This window comes from Trichosurus vulpecula, chromosome 2, assembly GCF_011100635.1.
Source record: "Trichosurus vulpecula isolate mTriVul1 chromosome 2, mTriVul1.pri, whole genome shotgun sequence".
In the NCBI taxonomy this organism is placed as follows: domain Eukaryota; kingdom Metazoa; phylum Chordata; class Mammalia; order Diprotodontia; family Phalangeridae; genus Trichosurus; species Trichosurus vulpecula.
In genome coordinates this window covers 209,906,285-209,928,713 of record NC_050574.1, presented here as the reverse complement: position 1 = coordinate 209,928,713, position 22,429 = coordinate 209,906,285, and the positions used below count along the sequence as shown (strand labels likewise).

At 40.1% G+C, this 22,429-nt stretch overlaps 1 protein-coding gene across 1 annotated transcript in view; it reads right to left on the bottom strand.

Moving 5' to 3' along the window:
* The window catches only part of DAPL1 (death associated protein like 1), a 40,630-nt gene extending 19,164 nt beyond the window's left edge, over window positions 1–21,466 (bottom strand). Inside the window, exons 1-2 of the mRNA XM_036746787.1 lie at window positions 21,357–21,466; window positions 4,682–4,769 (exon numbers count right to left, since the gene is read on the bottom strand). Coding sequence (XP_036602682.1) covers window positions 4,682–4,769; window positions 21,357–21,414 — 146 coding nt within the window. The 5' untranslated portion in view covers window positions 21,415–21,466. The remainder of the gene's footprint in view (window positions 1–4,681; window positions 4,770–21,356) is intronic.
* Between the last annotated feature and the right edge of the window lie 963 nt (window positions 21,467–22,429).

Below are 22,429 nucleotides of genomic sequence, written 5' to 3'. Positions count from 1 at the left end.
ATGGTCTATACTTATTGCCTCCGCTTCCTTACCTCCCACTCATTTCTCAAACCTTGCAAATCTGTCTCCCAACCCCGTTAATTGACTCACACTGATCTACCTAAGGATACTAAGGATCTCTTATTTGAAAAATTAAATAATCTTTTCTCAGTCTAATTTTACTTTACATCTCTGTATTTTTTGAGCCTGTCAACCACCCCTTTCTCTTGGATACCCCTTCCTCTTTGCCCTCTTTTGTCTTACGACTCTTCTTTCTCTTGATTTTTCTGCTGCTTGTGTGACCTTTTCTTTTCAGTCTCCTTTACAGGATCCTCATCTTCCTGACCACTAAGTGTGGGTGTTTTCCAAGGTTCTACCTGAAACCTTTTCTTCTCTCTCCACAGTCTCTCCATGTGCTGTCTCACTAGGTCCCAGGAGTTCAAAGATCATTTCTTTGTAGATAACTGCTAGATCTATATAACTTGTCCTAATTATGCCCTTGAATTGCTGTCCCACATTAGGACCCTTTTGCTGGAAATTCAACATGTCCAAAATGTCTTCTTTGAAAATACCCTACCCCCTCCTTCAAACTTTCCTATTTGTTGTGAAGGCCTCATCATCCTTTCATTCCTTCCAATCTCTCAACCCCTAAATCCAATCAGTTGCCAAATCTTGTCAATTCTACAAGCACAATACCTGCCATATCCATCCCTTCTCTCTGCTCACTCAGCCTCTACCGGCTTCCATCACCTCTCACATGGATTGGTAGTGTAAGCTTCCCAGTCCTTCCAACTTTCTTGCAGTAATCAGCTAGCACAGGGGATAGAGCTTTGGACCTGGAGTCAGGAAGTCCTGAATTCAAATACTGTATAACCTCAGACATTTACTAGTTGAGTGACCTTGGGTAAGTCACTTTACTTCTGTTTGCCTCAGTTTCCTCAACTGTAAAATGGGGATAATAAATGTACCTACCTCACAAGGTTGTTGTGAGGAATAAATGAGATAAGATTTGTAAAAGCACTTAGCACAGTACGTGGAACATAGTAGGTGGTACATAAAACCTCATTCTCTCCTCTTTCTTTCCTTTCCCCCAATTGGTCTCCCTGTTTCCAGCCTATCTCCTCTCCAGTCTGCTGTCAAACTGTTATTTTTTTTTGTGGAATTTTCTTTGTTTTTAAAATTGATTAATTAATTAATTTTTAGTTTTCAACATTCACTTCCATAAGATTTTGAGTTCTAAATTTTTTCCCCCTTCCTCCTCTCTCCGCTCCCCAAGATGGTGTGCAATCTGATCAAACCGATACTCTTAAAACTATGTTCCCTTTTACTAAAAAAATCTTCAGTGACTACTTATTGCCTCTCGGATAAATTAAAAATTCCTCAACCAGGCATTTAAAACTCCCTACGATATGGCTTCCACTTCCCCTTCCAGCCTCATTAAATTTTAATCCCCTTCCTGTATGCTCCATTTTGGCCAAACTGGCTGGCTAGCTATTCCTTGTACATGACTTTGCACAGGTGGTCCCCCTCTAATCTCTGTTAATCATTTCTTGTTTCCTTCAAAACACAGCTTAGGGGTCACCTCCTATGTGATTCCCACCCCCCTTGAAATTAGTTTGCATTTAATTTGTATCTGTTGCAGCTACTTATCTCTAGTACATCGTCTGTCACATAGTAGGTACTTAATAAATTGACTGGCTAACTGACCATCTGCATGCATGTTGTATCATAGTAGAATGTAAGTTCTTTGAGGACAGGGTCTATTTTATGTCCTTCTTTGTATCCCCAGCAATTAGCACAGTGCTTGGCACACAATGTGTACTTTCTAAATAGTCATTGAATTTAAGTGACTGGCATTACCAACTACTTTGCTATAGGATATAGATAAGCCTCTTGCCCTTAGCCCTACTCAGACTACATGCTAGAAGCCTGGTGTGGATGTTATAGGGACATACTCTTTGCCTTTGACCCTTGACAGGCTTTGTCAAGCTGGACACCTTGATATCAGTAATCTCTGGTACCTGACCCTTCTGAACCTGCCACTGGGTAGTCAGACCTGCACTCATGGGACAAATCCATGTGAGACTGAAGTCAACATCATGGAAACTGCTTGCCATATGGTATCTTTGTTCTATCCAGGAGTGGGGAACCTGCAGCCCTGAGGCCACATGTGGCCCTCCAGGTCCTTGGGTTTGGCCTTTTGACTGAGTCCAAGTTTTACAGAACAAATCCTTTTATTAAGGGGATTTCTCCTGTGAAATTTGGATTCAGTCAAAGGGCTGCACCTGAGGACCTAGAGGACCCTTTGTCAAGTTCATCCCTCTCTTTACTTTAGCTTTATCCCCTTTAGCTTGAACCTGGCCCCAGTCTCTTTGCTCTGATCCTGGTTCTAATTTTGCTTCTCCTTTGGGCGTATTTTTCCAACTCTGGTTGTTCAGGCCAACAACTCTTATACTAGGCACCACCGCTTCTGGTCTCAAGCTGCCAGAGCTTCCTAACCCTGGCCATTCCTCAATTTCCATTGGGAGCAACTTCAGAGGCAAATACTCCCGCTCCCTTAGCCCTTAGTGAGCTTTCCAAGAACAGTCTGCTCATCACCCTAGGATTAGTACCTTCAGCTTGTTTGAAACCACAGTTTGAAACTGTGCTTGTGTGCCTACTTGGCAATCCAGCACTGACTGACAGTGAGCGACTCAGAAGTAGTTTCTAGCATTAGCGTACAGCCTGGTGTTACCCTAGGATCTATCAGCCAGTACCATGTTAGAATGGGCTCCCATAACCATCTTACATAAAGTAAATACACTATATAAGATACTGTAAGTACTTTATGTAAGTTGAGTATGATGGAAAGAACATTGCCTCTGAAATTAGAGGGCCTGAATTCAAATCCTACTTCTTCTAATTACTATTTGGGTAAGCCATTTGAACTCTGTATTTTAGCTGTCTTAGCTCCCGAATGAGGCTGTTAAACTTAGCTGATTTCAAAGGGGCTTTTTATGTTTAGATCCTCTAAGACATGGACTTTTAATTCTCAGACTCCAGGCCTGGACAAAAGAACAGCTTATCATAATTAACTTGTCCTATATTTGTACCGGTGACTTCAGCTGAAACAGGTTTTAATTTAATTACTCGTTTCCGCTATATCATTGTTACTTTTCTTTTATTATCTCTTATTAAATAGCTATTGCTAATGTGGCAAACAGGTACTTTATTTTAAGAATGTAGAAAACAGTCTTTAGCATATTTCCTCCTCAAGATAAAATGGAACAGAGGTTGGGAGGTAAATAATAATTTTAAAAGGAGTAGGTTTAAATATTCTTTTTTCCAAGAAAACAAGAAAGGTCATACCCAATGTTCCATTCTATACCATATTTTGTCTCTGACAGTGGTAAACCTCCATAAAGTTGACCTAAAAAGGATGGACCCTAAATACCCTTGCTTTTCTTTTAGTGCCCCATTACAAAACTGTCATCCATAAATTTAATCAAGCCTTTCTTGAATATTTTCTATAATGATGTCTTCCTGGAGTAACAAGGTCTGTGTTTCATTATCTGCTGAATACACTATTCCTCCCCTCTCACCCTCTTTCCTTAAATGGTGTTTAGAATTATTCTGGATGCTTGTGTACAGAATTAAATAACAATTTTCCTCTGCTTAGCTCTGGGCATAGTGTAGTGTGTCAAGGATGTGGCAGAATCAGCAAGGGGAAAATAAATTCAATGCCTTCTGGGTATGCCAAATATAGTGACCATTAGTTTCTAAATAATTGAGTGGTGAATTTAAAACCAAAAAAGTATTCATTTTAAATTTGGGAGTCTTGTTCCCCAAAGCATCTTATAAAAGCAGGTCAAGCTTTAGGGACAGTATTTTAAGAGGTGATCTGAAAATAGTATGGAGGGAACCGCATTAGCTTTGGATGCAGGCAATGGAGAAGAGGTGGACTAGGAGTTGGAGGTTTTAATCCCAGCTCCTGCCCCCTTAGATATTGGAGCAAGTTACTCCATCTCTCTGGGGCTTTGCAAAATGGTATCAATAACGCCTGGGTTACCTATACCTAGCTCACAGGGCTGATGGGAGCACCACAAGTGACTATAAACACTGAAGCGCTCTGTCAATGTCAGCGTTTATAGCAAAGTGATGGAAGGCAGCTAGCCCTTGAAGGTGATCTCACCTTTTAATCTCATGTCACTTTCTAGCTCCCAGACAGCCTCAGCACTGGGCCTGGAGTCAGGAAGACCTGAATTCAAATGCAGCCTCAGAAACTTACTAGCTGTGTGTCCTTGGGTAAAACACTTACCCTTTGTCTGCCTCAGTTTCCTTAACTGTCAAATGGGCATAAATAATAGCACCCACCTCACAGGGTCATTGTGAGAATCGAATGAGATTGTATTTACAAAGTAATTAGCAGGAACATAGTAGGTGCTTATTAAATGCTCATTCTCTTTCCCTTCTCCCCCCAGTCCTGCTGACATCACAGATCAAAGGTTTCCTAGATTCTGTATCTAGGTTGTGTCTCTGCCTCATTTCTTACTAGCCAGCTCTCTTCTCCTTTGTTCTAAGGAGACTATTTCCCTCCCTGATCCAGTACAAAAGAAGAAGAGGCCTATCTGGGCCAGGAAGTAGAATGCCTGATAGACCTCTCTACAATCTAAAGGTGGTAGTGTGGTGGGGAAAAGTTAGCATCCTGACAAGCAATCCTTACCTGGCCTTCTCTAGTCCTCCTCTTTTGGCGTTTCTCTCCACAACTGCATTTTCTTGTTTTTTGGAAACTCTCATTCCTCCTGCTTTGACTGCAAAGAGAAAGAGCAGAAATGTGAGAACTCCATAGAAGAGCTGCAGGGAGTTTGCTTTCTTACTGACCGCCTTGGGTTTTCAACATTGCAGCTTTAGAGCAATAGATAGCCTGAAGCTTAAGAATTATAGATTAAAAAAAATTTTTTTAAAGATCACTAAATTATGGCCTTACTTAAAGTAATGAAGTAAAGTTGTGTTAAAACAGCATAAAGAAAACCTTCTTTCATTTAAAAAAATAGTCTCTGTAGCCCACTTGTTTGTCTTCTCCCAGTAACGTGGTTAGAAGAACCAAAAAAAAAATAGACAAATCTCAGGGATTTTGCTGCAAGGCAGCACAGTACAATGGAAAGAACCCTCACTAAGGAATCAGGGTTCAGATCCTACTTACTACCTTTGTGATTTTTAGGCAAGTTCCTTAATCTCCCTGGGCTGTAAAATGAGGGGATTGGACAAGCTGGCGTCTGAGCTCTAACTTCTAAATTTATGGCCCTATATTTGGGAAATAAAATCCTAATTAATCATAAGGCAGCAAGGTGGTTCAATGGAGCCTGGAGTCCGAATGATGTGAGTTCAAATTATGCCTCAGACACTTACTAGCTCTGTGACCCTGGGCAAGTCACTTAATCTCTATCTGACTCCGTTTCCTCAGCTCTGAAATGGGGATAATATAGCATCTCTCTCCCAGGGTTGTTGTAAGGATCAAATGAAATAATACTTGTAAAGCACTTAGCATAGGACCTGGCACGCAGTAGGTTCATAGAACCGAGTTTCTTTCCCTCCTTTAGAAGACAACAGGTATTTCTCCCCTCCATGATGACGGCTAGGGTGAGATTGGAAGAGGGGTAGGGAGTCTGGGGTAGGTGAGCGGTGCCAAACTCAAATAGAAATGAGGGTCAGATATTGACTTAGAAAACTACAAATTAACATTATCTATGTTTTGTTGTATTTTTATTTTGTTAAACATTTCCCAATTATGTTTTAATCTGGTTCAGCCTACTCTGAGTGTTGTTGTGGCTGCATGCAACAGGTAGGCCCTTCATACCTGTGATCTAGACCAATCCCGTTTTATAGATGAACAACAGACGAGAGATTAAATGACTTCTGCAAGGTTAGACAGAGTAAGCAATAGAGACAAGATTCATTCACTCAGATTCATACAGATTCACTCAGGCATTCTACTTGAGAAAAAAATTGTTATCTAACCATGTTTTTGCATAGTAGTGATTGGGAATTGTGATGTGGTATCTCCATTTTTTAGCTGGCATCTTTTTTAGCCAAGGTTTCTGAAGACCAAATAATGTGGGATGTACCTAAAGTCATGATAACATGGGTTTCATTCAGCATAGGTGCCTATAAACAAAAGGACCACCCCTCATTATGATGCAGACCCAAAAAAACTCAGACATAAATGTTCTAACTTAATTACATTGCATTAATAATCATGCCATTCGCAAAACCAATTAGCACTAATTAGGCTACAGATGACCTAACAACAACAATTCAAGTGTTGAACAATGTCAGATGAAATCAACTTGTGAGAAAGAATAACCTATTTTAGTGAACATGTCAAATCAAATTCTTTTTTTTCCTTTATGCTCAGGAAACCTATGAATTCAAAAGCAGTCAGATAAAAAAACCTGAATATATGTAGATTTGTTTGAATTCATTAATTTTTCTTGTAGATATGTAATATCTGTAGCTTTCTATAACTATTTAAAAGATATCAAAAATGAAGAAAACCTATCCTATTCCTGAAAGCACTTCTGAAAAGACCAAGGAATTCTTCATTCAATGCCTACGTGATTTATGTTGGAATTCTGCTAGGTTCACTCACACAAGAGAAAAGGGGGCTTTTCTGGTGTACCTTGTCTACTTTGGATTCCAATTAGATGTTCATATAAAAGGAAAACTCAAAGGACAAGACTAAAAGGAAAGTACGAGTAAAATTATATCTTCTCATTCAGTCTACAGATCTAGAATGAAACCTTTTCTTAAGAGTCCAGAAATACACAGGGCAGGCAAGCCATCCTCGCTGAAGTAGCAAGGCACTTTGAGGGAGAGATAAGAGGTGGCATAAGCCAGGTGAGTTCAACCATTGCTACCACCTTGATCATCATCTCCCTTCACAACCTCATGGAAAAAGCCTAGGACCCTAAGCCCAAGACTTATAGGAGTAGTAATGGCTCCCAGACCAGCCACCTGACTTCCAAACTTGCTCTTGTAGACGTCATGGAAGGGAGAAACACCTGTGGTAAATGGACCTCTCCTCCAAGTGCTGAGGGGTGGGGTGGAAGGGGTGGGTCTGCTTTCCTCTTGCTTGATCTTTTTCAATAACAAGACTTTGGTAATTCCAGTCCCCAGCTCTTCCCTGGTTCTCAGGTGCTCCACTCAACTTCTATTCCCTAACTGTTCTTTTTACGGGTATTAGTACTTATTTCTTCAGTTTAGTGGTGTGGCCTGTGTGCATTTATACAATTAGATTTTTGACTCTGCCACAAACTACTAAGAAAACTTTTCCTTTTCCCCTTTCTTCTTTGTTTCAATGGAATATAACTGTAAGCATGGCATAAGAGTTGACCACCCAAGTGAGAGAAATAATTATTTCTCTCTTGTATTTAATACCTATTGAATTAGGACCAAGAATTTTCCCCTTTTCTACTTCCTCTTCCAGAAATCCACCAGTGTGGGAAATCTTGGGCAAAGACTGACCCACCAGGAAGGCTAAGATCTAATCAAACACAGTAAAGAAATTCTAAGTTTAGGTGAATGGGTGGATTCCTACTCATTATGTTTTACTCTGACAGGTCTGAGAAAATGTGGATTCTCCCTTGTGTCAAACGGGTGATATGAATATTGATGGCTCTTTGACCAAGACTGACTGCTCAGTGTCACATATTTTAAGATCCTTGCTAGAATAAGTCCACCTGTCATTATAATATTCATTTGCTCATTATTTGTTAACCAATCAGAGTTGCCCTCAGGTGCACCCCCTTGTCAAAAGACTTTATAAATGTTGAAGGTTTGACAGGCTTGCTCTCTTTGTTCACCAAGGGGAACGATAAGCCTATTTTGTTGACTGCTTTCTAGACATAGTTAATGAAATTGGTTATAATTTAGCCAGAAACTCTGTCTCTCAGCAATTTTCAATCATCACACAAGTAAAGTTTAGCTGTAGACAGTCATTTATTCAAACATAGAAATGAAAATAATAAAATCTAATACATTAAAAGAACCACCACATGGGTTGAGTACCTAAGGCTCTTCCCAGAGATGACAACCCCAAACCAGTCTATAGTGAGAAGGCAACAGAGGAAGCAATCTGTTGAAGGAGAAGCATGGGATGGAGTCATAATTAACCCTATTTTATGGATCAGAAAACTGGGGTTCAGACAAGTTAAAGAGGCTTCTTCAAGGTCATAAAGCTAATATGTGTCATGGCTGGGATTCAAGCCCAGTCCTCCTGATTCAAGGGCTGCCATTCTTTCCATGATAATTTTGCAGAAGAGCCCCTAGATATTTTCTATAATTTCAGAAGTCAGAATTAGCACCAATACATAGAAATGTTAAGGATATAAATTTTGACTCAATTTTTAGAAGAATTTCCTGAGAATTGAAGCTTTTAAAAAGAATGACAGGGAATGATAGGTATGTAGTAAATTCCTTGCTGGGATGTTGTGAGGCTCAAATGAGATAATGGATATAAAGCACTTTGCAAACCTTAAAGTACAATATAAATGTTAGGTATTATTATACTTAGCTTTTAGTCACCAGGCCTTCGGTCTGGAGATGACTTCATTTTCTGAGCTTTCTATTGCGCTTTCTGAGCTTAAGCAATATTTATAGAGTAATGCAAGGTTGTGTGCTGGTAAATGTTTAACAAGGGGTGGGGGCATGGGAATGCATGCACATACTTTTAAATTTGATCTGTATTGTTACATTTCTTTTTTTTTAATTTAAATTTATTTATTTAACATATTTGGTTTTCAGCATTGATTTTCACAACAGTTTGAATTACAAATTTTCTCCCCATTTCTACCCTCCCCCCCACTCCAAGATGGCTTATATTCTGGTTGCCCTGTTCCCCCAGTCAGCCCTCCCCTCTATCTCACCCCTCCCCTCTCATCCCCTTTTCCCTTCCTTTCTTGTAGGGCAAGATAAATTTCTACGCCCCATTGCCTGTGTATCTTGTTTTTTAGTTGCATGCAAAAACTTTTTTTGTTTTTGAACATCTGATTTTAAAACTTTGAGTTCCAAATTCTCTCCCCTCTTCCCTTCCCACCCACCCTCCCTAAGAAGTCGAGCAATTCAACCTAGGCCACACATGTATCATTATGTATAACCCTTCTACAATACTCATGTTGTGAAAGGCTAACTACATTTTGCTCCTTCCCAACCCATCCCACTTTATTGAATTTTCTCCCTTGACCCTGTCCCCTTTCCAAAGTGTTTGTTTTGATTACCTCCACCCCCATCTGCCCTCCCCTCCATCATCCCCCCCCTTTTATTTTTTTTATCTTCCTCCCTCTTCTTTCCTGTGGGGTAAGATACCCAATTGAGTATGTATGGTATTCCCCCTCAGGCCAAATCTGATGAGAGCAAGGTTCACTCATTCCCCCCTCACCTGTCCTCTCCCCTCCTCCCACAGAACTGCTTCCTCTTGCCACCTTTATGTGAGATAATCCACCCCATTCTATCTTTCCCTATCTCCCTCTCTCAGTATGTTGCTCTCTCATCCCTTAATTTCATTTTATTTCTTTTAGATATCTTCCCTTCCTCTTCAACTCACCCTGTGTCTGCTCTCTCTCTTTTACATATATATATATATATATATATACATACATATATATAAACACACACATATATGTACATATACATACACATACATACATAGACACATAGATATATACATACACATTCACTTATATATATACATAAACACACACACACACACACATATATATATATATGCATATTCCCTTCAACTACCCTAATACTGAGGTCTCATGAATCATACTCATCATCTTTCCATGTAGGAATGTAAACAAAACAGTTCAACTTTAGTAAGTCCCTTGCAATTTCCGTTTCTTGATTACCTTTTCATGCTTCTCTTGATTCTTGTGTTTGAAAGTCAAATTTTCTATTCAGTTCTGGTCTTTTCACTGAGAAAGCTTGAAAGTCCTCTATTTTATTGAAAATCCATATTTTGCCTTGGAACATGATACTCAGTTTTGCTGGGTAGGTGATTCTAGGTTTTAATCCTAGCTCCATTGACCCCCGGAATATCGCATTCCAAGCCCTTCGATCTCTTAATGTAGAAGCTGCCAGATCTTGGGTTATTCTGATTGGGTTTCCACAATACTCAAATTGTTTCTTTCTGGCTGCTTGCAGTATTTTCTCCTTGATCTGGGAGCTCTGGAATTTGGTGACAATATTCCTGGGAGATTTCTTTTTGGGATCTATTTGAGGAGGTGATTGATGGATTCTTTCAATTTCTATTTTGCCCTGTGGCTCTAGAATATCAGGGCAGTTCTCCTTGATAATTTCTTGAAAGATGGTATCTAGGCTCTTTTTTTGATCATGGCTTTCAGGTAGTCCAATAATTTTAAAATTCTCTCTCCTGGATCTATTTTCCAGGTCAGTGGTTTTTCCAAGGAGATATTTCACATTGTCTTCCATTTTTTCATTCCTTTGGTTCTGTTTTATAATATCCTGATTTCTCATAAAGTCACTAGCTTCCACTTGCTCCAATCTCATTTTTAAGGTAGTATTTTCTTCAGTGGTCTTTTGGACTTCCTTTTCCATTTGGCTAATTCTGCCTTTCAAGGCATTCTTCTCCTCATTGGCTTTTTGGAGCTCTTTTGCCATTTGAGTTAGTCTGTTTTTTAAGGTGTTGTTTTCTTCAGTGTATTTTTCAGTATTTTTTTGGGTCTCCTTTAGCAAGTCATTGACTTGTTTTTCATGGTTTTCTCGCATCCTTCTCATTTCTCTTCCCAATTTTTCCTCTACTTCTCTAACTTGCTTTTCCAAATCCTTTTTGAGATCTTCTATGGCCTGGGGCCAGTTCATGTTTTTCTTGGAGGCTTTTGTTGTAGGCTCTACGACTTTGTTGTCCTCTTTAGGCTGTATGTTTTGGTCTTCTTTGTCACCAAAGAAAGAATCCAAAGTCTGAGACTGAATCTGGGTGCGTTTTCGCTGCCTGGCCATATTCCCAACCAACTAACTTGACCCTTGAGTTTTTCAGTGGGGTATGACTGCTTGTAGACTAACGAGTTCTATGTTCCACGTTTGGGGGGGAGGTGCCAGCTCTGTCAGACCCGCACTACTCCTTCCCCAAGAACCCCCAGTCCAGACTGGGCTTAGATCTTCAGCAGGCTGTTGCACTCCTGCTCTGATCCGCCACTTAATTCCTCCCACCAGGTGGGCCTGAAGCTGGAAGTAACAACAGCTGTAGCTGCCCCACCTCCGCTGCCCCAGAGGCTGGAAGCTGAACCACGAACTCCTTCTACTCCCGCAGCTTTTCCCACTAACCTTCTCAGCAGTCTTTGGTGATTGTGGGTCAAGGGGTCTGGTAACTGCCACAGCTCACATATTCAGGGCTCTAGGGGCCCCATCCGCCCGACTCCAAGTTTGGTTGTTCCACGCTGCTCAGGCTGGGCTCTGCTCCACTCCGTTCCCAGCTCCCAGCTCCGTGTGGAATAGACCTCACCCAGACACCATCCAGGCTGTCCTGGGCTGGAGCCCTGCTTCCCTCTGCTGTTCTGTGGGTTCTGCCATTCTAGAATTGGTTCAGAGCCATTTTTTATAGGTTTTTGGAGGGACTCGGGTATGGAGCTCACTCTAGTTCCTGCTTACCAGCTGCCATCTTGGCTCCACCCCTATTGTTACATTTCTTAAGTTCTGACAATCAACAAAACAACAAATCAAGCCTTGATTTAAAGCAATTGCTGATTTCTGAGGTTATGTTGTTGAGTCATTTCAGTCGTGTCCAACTTCTCATGACCCCATTTGAAGTTTTCGTGGCAAAGATATTGGAGTGGTGTGACATCTCCTTCTTTAAATGAGGAAACTGAGGCAAACAGGGTTCAGTGACTCTCCCATGGTCACATAAGTATCTGAGGATGAATTTGAGCTCAGGAAGATGAGTCTTCCCGTATTCCAAGCCCAGTGCTCTGTCCACTGTGCCATCTAGCTACCCAAAGTGTAAACATTAAGGTATAAACAAATTGAAAATTTAATAATGGTCTCTTCTAAGCTGGTTAGCATACCTCTGGTCCCTTGCCAACTTAAGTACATGTTCCCTGACAAAAAGTTTGTAGACAATGGAAATTTGGACTAAATGATGCCTCACGTTCCTTTTTGTGTTAATATTCTATTGTTCTAGTATAGAATCTCCCTTCCTTTCTCATTCCTCATTCCCTCTCCCTCACACCCTCTTCTCTTCTTAAGAACTTAGGACAGAGAATGAGCAATATTGTTCCCAAAACATTAAAAAGCAATTTTGGGGAAAACATCCCTATTAAATCTTTATGAGAATGGTCTGTATACACGGAGCCTGTCTTTGAAGATAGGAAATAGGCAAGTAGTTACAGGCAATTTTCTACAACAGGCCACCAAATTTTTAAGGCCAACAAACTGACTGAAGGATAGAGAACACAAGGTCCTGTTGTGTTTATTGTTCATTGACTTGAAGAAAGCATTTGCTTCAACAGAATAAATAGCAGCATTGAATACTCTCTTCAGATATGGTACCTTTCATACAAATATTAAAATCGTATAAGACTCCATGGTTTAATAAATGCTTGTTGAATTGTATTGATAGATATCACTATAGAAAAACCTTGTTTAATGATCTAACATATTAAGTGAAGTGTCATGCGGCAAGTATATTTTCCTCAGTGTTTTGGGGGACAGATAAACAAAAAAGTTTTGTTATTTATTGCCTAAGGTTTTTTTTAATGTTCTTATTTGTAGGTAGTCATAATAATTGCACAAGCCCTGGAATTCTGTAAAGACTCCTAAGTGAAATCCATAGTATTTCACATGGATTTTGTTTAACTATCCACACTAAAAAACAGTGGATGAAGAATACATGTTACTTAAATAACACACAGTTTGAAGAAAAGCTCGCCAAATTAGTCCATATATATGTGTATCTTGGACAGTGCTGCACATAGATAATGAGCTATGCTCCAGGTTAAGTAGAAAACGGGAGAAGATCAAGTCAGACTTTCAAGAAAGCCTAGGAAACTGCCCTGCCTTCACTGATCCTAAACTATTGCTTGCTTGGGGCGGGGGGAGGGGGTTGTTGTTGTTGTGTTTGTCCTTCTTTCTTGAAGAGGACCATGACATCAGGGAAATGATGACATGACCTTGCAGTTGACTTTGATTTGAGTGAGGGAGGGCTGAATAAAGTCACCAGCCTCACTTTCTCTTCAAGATCCATTTGGGTCCAGTGGCCTGATACTCACCAGGATGACTGGAAATGACTCAGGATACATTGGGAGACCCTGGCCCTTTCAGGCCAAGGTCTTTTCAGGTTCTCACTTTGAGTGAGGTAACACCCATTCAGTGAATAGGCATCTTTAAGAAGTTAATCAAGGAATGGCCCCTTTAATCAAAACTTGGGGAGCGGGGGGGGGGGGGGAGAAACTATTTCATTAGCAGCAACGTTCTTCCAATGATCTGTTTGCCTGGGAATTAATGAACACCATGATTGCAGAAGAATTAAAATTACAAACAACTCAAAGGACAGTGGAAAAATGCAAGGTTGGTATAAGCAAACAGCGACAACTTGTGTGTAGAAAGAAGAGTAAGATATGATGAAAGCTACAAACTGGGCTAAGATACTATATGCAAAGCCCCTTATAAAACTTAAAGAACTATATAAATATTGTCTATTGTTATTATTAGTATGAGGAGGTTGGTTGCTCAAATGAATAGAATGAGAGACAACAGATGGAAATTCTAACTGGTGGGTTAGTATCCCTGAGCTACTCAAAGAGCAAGAAGGCTCCAGTGCCTGTGAGGGATTCATGATAACATATAGACAGGGGTTGTACTTGATGAAAAGATCTGGAAGCATTGTGATCTGTATCAATGGGAGGAATGCCCACAAGGTTGCAATCACAAGTCCAAAGAATCAAATCAAGCAAAACAGTTAAACAAATAAAAAAAGAATTCCAGGAATGGTAGGTGTATTCATTTTTAACATGACTGACGTGCAAATACTTTGCAAAAATTTACCCAGATAAGTACTTTGGTCCAGTCCTAGAACTTGGAATTCTTTCTGTCATAGGCAGTGCAGTAGCTAGAGCACTGGGCCAGGAGTTAAGAAGACTCTAGTTCAAATCCAACCTCAGATACTTATTAGCTGTGTGACCCTAGGCACGTGAATTAATCTCTGTTTGCCTTAGTTTTCTCATCTGTGAATGAGGATAAACTCTTACCTCCCAGGTTGTTGTGAGAGTCAAATGAGATAATATTTGTAAGGTGCTTAGCGCTGTGCCTGGCACGTAGCAGTTGCTTATTTGTGTTTCCCTTCTTTCCTTCCTTAGTAGAGATTCATAGTTTATGGTAGGGAAGCCTTAGATACAATAATGATCTCTTATGTTTTTATAATACCATTGATTTTCTAAAGTACATGCTTAACTACATAATTATATTTGTTCTAAAGTTATCTCTTTAAATCAGACATTATTTCTATGTTACAGATGGATAGATTGAGGTGCAGAGGTTATAGCCACGATACATACATGTGGGTGAATAAATTGGATGAAACGGAAGCCTCCCATCTGAGTTGTTAGGGTTCATTTATCAAACTCTGCTAGAAATACCAGTCACACTCTGTCATCGCCATTAAGAAAACCTCTGGGGATCTGATTAACTAAGTTTATTCAACAGACATTTCTTGACAACATAGCTTAGCATCAGGTAAGGTCTATTTTGAGCTGTTTACATGGCAGTTGGAACCCAGGTGTCCTAAGTCCCCATTCAATGCCCTGTGTTTTCTTCCTTTCCTAATGTCTGACTCCAATGACTCATTGTGGCATCAAGGTAGCCCTGGGATCCTGTAGGTCTGACCAAGCTGCTGAGGTTTCAGTACAAACTGAATAATGGATTCCTGCATCTGCTTGCCAAACTTGGAGAGGCTGAACGCCAGAAAGGCTATAGTGACTCAGGATGATCGCTGCGTTATAAGGAGGGAGTACTCACGCCAATAAAATTGTAGATCATCAAAGTAAGGTTTTGATCCTTAGAGCAAGACTTTGAAAAAACAATATTCAACTTTCAAATGGCACTCATTTTATTACCAACACTAACCCAATGATCTCACTTTTCCCAAAAAGGGGAAATTGGGAGGAGGAAAGTTGGGCTTTTTCAATGACTACTTTTGAAAACTTTAAATTCTCTATAGAAAATAAAATTTTGCTGTGTTACTCACATCAGCCTTGCTTATTAACAGCACAACTGTTCAGGTTTTGAATGAACATACTTTAATTCCAAAACTATTTTTGCAAGAGTTTACATCTTAGGGAAAGTCCAAACTCAAAGTATGCGTGTAACTCTTTAGGCTGAAATTTCTTTAGAGAATATAAGAGAGTTGGAGAGGGCCTCAGAAATCACCCAGTCCTACTCACTTCTTTTATGCATGAGAAAAGTGAAGCATAGAAAAATCACATGACTTAGCCAAGGTCACTTTGCTTGGCATTTTCTGGTTGGCAGTGATCAAAATAAGGAAGGAAAAAAATTAGGTGCAATTCTTCCTACCCAGGAAGACATTATGCATGTTTTTTAAAAAAGCATAAATCCAAGGTTTTGTACATATTTTAGATTTGCAACCAATACCTTCTATTTGAAGTCTTTTATCAAGGGTCAAATGATTGTAAATTATTATTCATTCGTACTGGGTGCTTTTCAGTCAGTTTTGAACACGCTCAATAGGACCTATAGGACTCTCTTCAAACTAGCCTCTCTCCATCCTCCCTGAATCATCATTGGCTGCAACCTTCTTTGGGTTGGGGAATGGTTCTCTTGGACTCCTTTCCTGAATCCACACACATAACTTCCTGTGATAGGTTTCACCAGTATATCACTGAAAGCCCCAGTTTTTTTCTTGGAGCCGACTCTTTAAGCAGCTGCTGTTTTGCCCAGTTTATTCCCAGCATCAGCCCTGATTCTGCATCATACCACATATACTTTTGTGAGGCAACTAGGTGGCTCCAGTGGGTAGAAAGCTAGACCTGGAGTCAGGAAGACCTGAATTCAAGTTCGGCCTTAGACACTTGCTAGCTGTATGACTCTGGGGAAGTTACTTAACCTTTGTTTGCCTTGGTTTCTTCAAATGTGAAATGGGGATAGTAACAGCACCTACCTCCCCAGGATTGTTGTGATAATATTTATAAAATATTATATATATTTATACTTGCAAAATATTGTATGTATGATATACACATACACACATACATACACACACATATGTATATGTGTATATATATATATATATATATATATATATATATATATATATATATATCACAATACCTGGCACGTAGTAGGTGCTATACAAATACCTATGCCCTTCTCCCTCCTAACCTTACCCTGGTGAGCTCCCCACTTTCTACAAAGTGGCAGGATCAAAAGATCCTAGAACCATAAGGGCCTTTATAGATCATCTAGTTTACTACAGAAATTAAACAACCTGCCTAAGGTCACACAGTTAGTGTCTGAACCAGTATTTGCACTTAGGTGTTCTGACTCTTACTAGCTGTGCGACCTTGGGCAAGTTACTTAACCCTGTTTGCCTCAGTTTCCCCATCTATAAAATGACCTGGAGAAAGAAATGACCAATAAGTATCTTTGCCAAGAAAACTCCAAATGAGGTCATGAAGTCAGACACGACTGAAACGACTGAACAACAACTTCTGATTCCAAATCCAGCACTCTTTCTACTACACTTCCTCTTACAATGAATTGTCCAATAGAATGGAAGCTCCTTGAGGACAGTGAGGATAGAGGGCTGGACTTGGACTCGAGAAGTCCTAAGTTTGACCCTTGTCTCAGGTACTTAGTAGCTGTGTGATCCTGGCTAAGTCACTTACTTTTTTTTCAGCCTCAGTTTCCCTCATCTGTAAAATGGGGATAATAACAGTACCTACCTCAAAGGTTTTTTGTGAGGATCAGATGAGGTAATGCGTAATGAGCCCTTTGCAAACTTAAGGGTTACAGAAATGTTAGCAATTATCATTTGTATTCCCAGTGCTTGGATGCAGTAGGCACTTAATCAATGCTTGTGGATTGATTGTCACTAAGTGATAGAAAAAGGCCTTCCTTTGGAATTTTTATCTTTCCACTGTACCAAAATGCCTCCTAGTGACATAGAGGGCTCTCGGTTTGTTTAGGAGTTCAGTGGAATAACCCTCAGCGGGTCCCTTATTCAACACCAAACCAAACAGTTACTTAGCTATGTAACTATTCACCGACTCTATTCTTCTTTGCTCTTTATCATGTATTTGGTCTCCCCAGGGTGCTTGCTAAGTACAATTTTTGTTGCTTTTGATGTTGTTGAAGTAATGTGGTTCTTTTGAAACTAAAAGCAACAGAGACAGGAAATTCAAAGCTAAGCTTTACTGAATACAGCCTGGGCCTCCTAATGTATTCACATTTAATGTGTTCCTGTTTTATAGCACAAATTTAACTGTGGTTAGCTGTAGTGCAATATAAGATATTTATGTCTATGTAGAAGTGAAGCCACCCAGCTCTTAGCACCTATCAGGAGGGGAGAGTTACAGTCAGACTGTCTTCTCTGTAGAGTTTATTTTCCACTGTGCATTTGTGAGTATCTTTCAGAATATAGAATCTTTCTTTCTTCCTTCCTTCCTTCCTTCTTTCTTTCTTTCTTTCTTTCTTTCTTTCTTTCTTTCTTTCTTTCTTTCTTTCTTTCTTTCTTTTTCTTCCTTCCTTCCTTCCTTCCTTCCTGCTTTCTTCTTTCTTTCTTCCCTCTCTCCCTCCCTCTCTCTTTCTCTCTCTCTTCTTTCCTTTCTTTCTTTCTTTCTTTCTTTCTTTCTTTCTTTCTTTCTTTCTTTCTTTCTTTCTTTCTTTCTTTCTTTCTTCCTTCTTTCCTTCCTTCCTTCCTTCCTTCCTTCCTTCCTTCCTTCCTTCCTTCCTTCCTTCCTTCCTTCCTTCCTTCCTTCCTTCCTTTCTGTTCTATTCTAGTAGTGACTAACACAGAATCATTCAGACCTTGGTGCCCAGTATTATTGAAGTCTAATGTCTGAGTACAGTAATGAGTTTATAAGACCTCCATTTCAAGTCATCATTTATAAGGTTCTATCATTTAACTCTCAATGATCAGGTCAAAAATTCCAAGAAACTTCTTGACCTTGGATAGGCAGTTAGGTGGCTCAGTGGACATAGCAGTAGTCTTGGAGTCAGGAAGACCTGAGTTCAAATCCATTCTCAGATTTCACATTCACAGACCTCCTAGCTGCGTGACTCTCGCTTGACCTTAACCTTAGACTTAACTTCTGTTTGCCTCAGTTTTCTCATCTGTTAAGTGGAGATAATAATGCTCTTATCTCTCAGGGTTGTTGTGAGAATCAAATGAGATAATTTATGCATATCTATGCATATACACATGCACGCACCACCCACATAAATTTAGCACATGGCACATAGTAGGCACTTAACCAAAAGCTTATTCCCTTTCTTTCCCTAAATCTCTTTGCACACCTTAAAGTGCTATATAAATGCTAGTTATTATGATAGCTATTATGTGATCACTGTCTGTTGCATCACCCCGCAAGGAACATCTTCAGACCTTAGACACAAAAAAATCAGAGCCTCATAGAGGTAGTCCTGGAAGCACCTCAGAGGCCATCTAGTCCACCCTTCCTGTTTTACAAATGAGGAAATTAAGATCCAGAAAGGGTAATACATAGTAAATGACAGAGTAGGAATTTGTTATAATCAAAGTAACTGCCAAGCCAAAGGACAGTGACTTCCCTGCAGGACAGAATAACAGAGTTGGCTTTTCCGGAGTGTTTTAGCATTTGTAAATTGCTGTTCCATGTACTTCTTACAGCACTCTTGTGAAGTACATGGTAGATATATTTTTATCTCCGTTATATAGATGGGCAAACTGAGGCTCCAGGAAGTTACCTCAGATCACACAGCTAGTGAGTATCTAAGGTAGGATTTGAACCTAGAGTTTTCTGACTGTAAGTTCAGCTGTATTCAATGCATTATACCATTGTCCTCAGAAAATACAAGGATTTTCATCAAATCTCCGTTTTGTTGTGTCTATAGAATCATAGAATCATAATTCTGGAGTTAGGAAGAACCTTAGAAGTCACCTAGTCCAATCGACTCTTTTTACAAATTGGGAAACTGAGACCTAGAGAGCTAAATAACAGTTCAAGTTTATATATTAGCAAGTGGCAGAGCTAGGATTTGAACCCTGGTCTTCTGACCTCACATCTCATGCACTTTTCACTGCATTACAAAGCTTCTCATGGGTACATTATAATTTAGTCAATTCTAATTTTGGACTTTCTATTTTAATAATATTTTTACTTTCATCTCTTGGTTTTTAAGCAGATGGCTGCATGAATGGGAATAGTCTCTATAATCCGTGACTGAATTAGCTGAATTGTCTTCAAATATAGAGATATATTGATTATTACATATATTTAAATAACTTTACAACTATTTACAGTTTTTGTTGTTATAGGATGTGTGGAATTAAAACTTTAAAATTGAATTTAATTTAACAAACATGTATTAAATACTTACTGTGTATCAAGGACTGTGCTAGAAATGGGGATAAAAAGACAAAATGCCTCTTCGAGGAGCTTATGTTCTTTTTGTTGTTCAGTCATTTCAGTTGTTTCTGACACTTTGTAAGCCCCTTTGGTGTTTTTTTTTTGGCAAAGATACTGGAGTGGTTTGCCATTTCCTTCTGCAGCTCATTTTCCTGATGAGGAAACTGAGGCAAACAAGTTTAAGTGACTTGCCCAGGGTCACACAGCTAGTAAGTATCTGAGATCATATTTGAACTCAGGTCTTCCTGATTCCAGACCTAGCATTCTAGCCACTGTTCTACCTAGCTCCTCTTATGTTGTAGCAGATCTCAGAAATAAAAGTTTCAGCACCTGATTCTGCTAGCTAGGTGACCAGTGGCAAACCCCTGAACTTTAGTCTTTTCCTTCATCTCTTTGGTGGTCCGACTATCTCTCTGGTGCCACTTGGTGACCAATTTGTAGACGATTGCATCAGGGAAGGGAGGCATCTCCAGGCCTTAGATGATATAACAAAGCACACAGACATTGAGCTTTTCAGAATTTCTTTTAGAAGAAATTAAGAATGCCAGCACCACAAGGAAAGAGGCCTCCCTAAAAATAGGCTTCTTGGCTGTTGCCCATCCATATGCACATGCAGATGAGTTACAATAGAACTGATTTCCATGCTTTCAGCAGGTTGTTATAAATAGCAGATGTGGGGAAAAAATGTGCGATGCTTTGCAAAATACCTAGGGAGCCGTCTTTTCAAGTTGGCCCCCTTGTGCTTGCGTACTCATCAAAAGACATTTCACAGCTTCCTATACCATTCTTAACTTTGCCCACCCAGAGGCTGAAGAGGAGGAGAAACATATGATGCATTCTGGGGGTTAGAAGCTGCTTCTTATATGTACAAATCATAAGCTCCTAGGATCTGGAGCCAGTAGAGGTCTTCTAAAGTCTGGCTAGGTCTGGTTCCCTCAGATGCTGTCCACACAGGTGCCTCAGGGAATATGGTTCAGGAAGGAAAAGGCACCTGTTCTGGACCAGAGGACCTAGTATCCTTCCCTCTGACACTGGCTGCCTCTCATTTACACTGTAAACTTATTTGCATGTTATCTTGCAGTTATTTGCACATTATCTCCTCCAGTAGAATGTGAGCTCCTTGAAGGCAGGAGCTAGGTTTTTACCTTCCTTGGTGTCCCCCACGTGTCAAAGTTCTTGGCACAAAGTAAGTGCTTAATAAATGCTGGTTTACTGACCTAGGTTCAAATTCTGCCTCTGATAGTTCTGTGACTTGGGTAAGTCATTAAAATTTCCCTGAGCCTCAGTTTCTTCAACTATAGAATGATGGGTTGGACTAGACAGCCTCTGAGCTCTTTTCTAGCACTACATCTATGAGCCAATGGAGTCCTATAACCTGGACCCTGGGAGGAAGGTTTCCATAGCAACAAACCTCATTGGCCAGTTGAGGATGCTCTTAACACATCGGAGGGTCAGCAGGGAAGGGAAGTTCAGACCCAACTCATACTATCCTCCCTTGACTTGCCACAATTTCAAATTTCCTCTGAAAATAGTCAGTATTTATCTTACAAAAGAATCATATGATGCTGATTTCATGTAGGTGCCAAGAAGCCTGAAGACACCAGACGAAATCAAAGGGCATGAATTTTTAAAAACATCCTCTGAAAGGTTCAGAAGTCTCTGCTTCTGTGGGTGAAGTTCTAGATCTGAAAAGAGTGAATGAGGAAACCCAGCGCAGCAGCAACAGTAGGCCATGAGCTGCTTGCAGGTCAGAGGTCAGCCTACCTGCAGGAGGATGGCCCCCTTTCAGGGGCAAGAGGATGACTTTTACTTCATTTGCCATAACATGGGCTGTAGCAGCTGCTCCTGTGGTCCTTATTGCTTCTGCTGGATGCCTGGGTAGCACTTTCTCCTCTGCACTCTCCTTTTATACAGGCAGTGGAAAGGGCCCTTTAAGGGCATTGCAGAGCAGCAACGGGGTTTGGCCACCCTGTGCTCTCAGGGGAGGTGGGGCCTTATAGATTTCCTTCAGGCTTGCAAACGTCTGTTGCCAGCTCTTTGGAGAGGCAGGGCAGAAGTCTTCAGCAGATGAAAGTCAAGGGAAGGAGAAAAGAGAATAGATGGAGTTCCTTGGGCTCTTTTTCTCAACCATAAGAAAAAGAAGAGGCTAAAGGGAGTCCTTTCTGTTGTGTCAAGGTGGGCAGCAATGATTTTCTAAGTGAGGACAGGGATGGTTATAGGGAAGCATTTCTTCTTTTTTTGTCGGGGGAGGTCAGGCCTTGTGATTTCAGCAGTGTGGAGGGTTCCCGGAAGCCAATCAGAAATTTATGTCTACCTTATAATATTAAAAAAATTAACAAGTGTTTATTTTTTTCTCCCTCCCCTTGTTCCTCTCTTGTCCTCCCCTCCTCCCAAATGAGCAATAGCAACAAAAATAAAACCCTCCAAACTAAATATATATAATCAAGCAAAGAAAATTCCCCCATTGGATATGATAAAGAATTATATCTCATTCTGTATTTTGTTCTTATCACTTCTCTGTCAGCTAGGGCTGATATTGGTCCTCTAGAATCATGGTTTTTCATTGTATTGATCTGAGTTCATGGGGTCTTTCAAAGTTGTTTTTCTCTTTATTTCTAATTTATATTATATTAGAGAGTTGCCTGTGGTACTTTGTGGTTAAGTGACTTGCTTAGGGTCATTACAACTAGTGTTTGTCAAGGGCAGGGCTTGAACCCCTTCCTGATTCCAAAGACTTGTCTTCTGTTCCCTATGCAATACCATCATTCAGAGAAGACTCTTGTCCAATGTTACCTCCTAATCTTACAAATTGCCCCCATGTGGGTGGCAAGGAATTG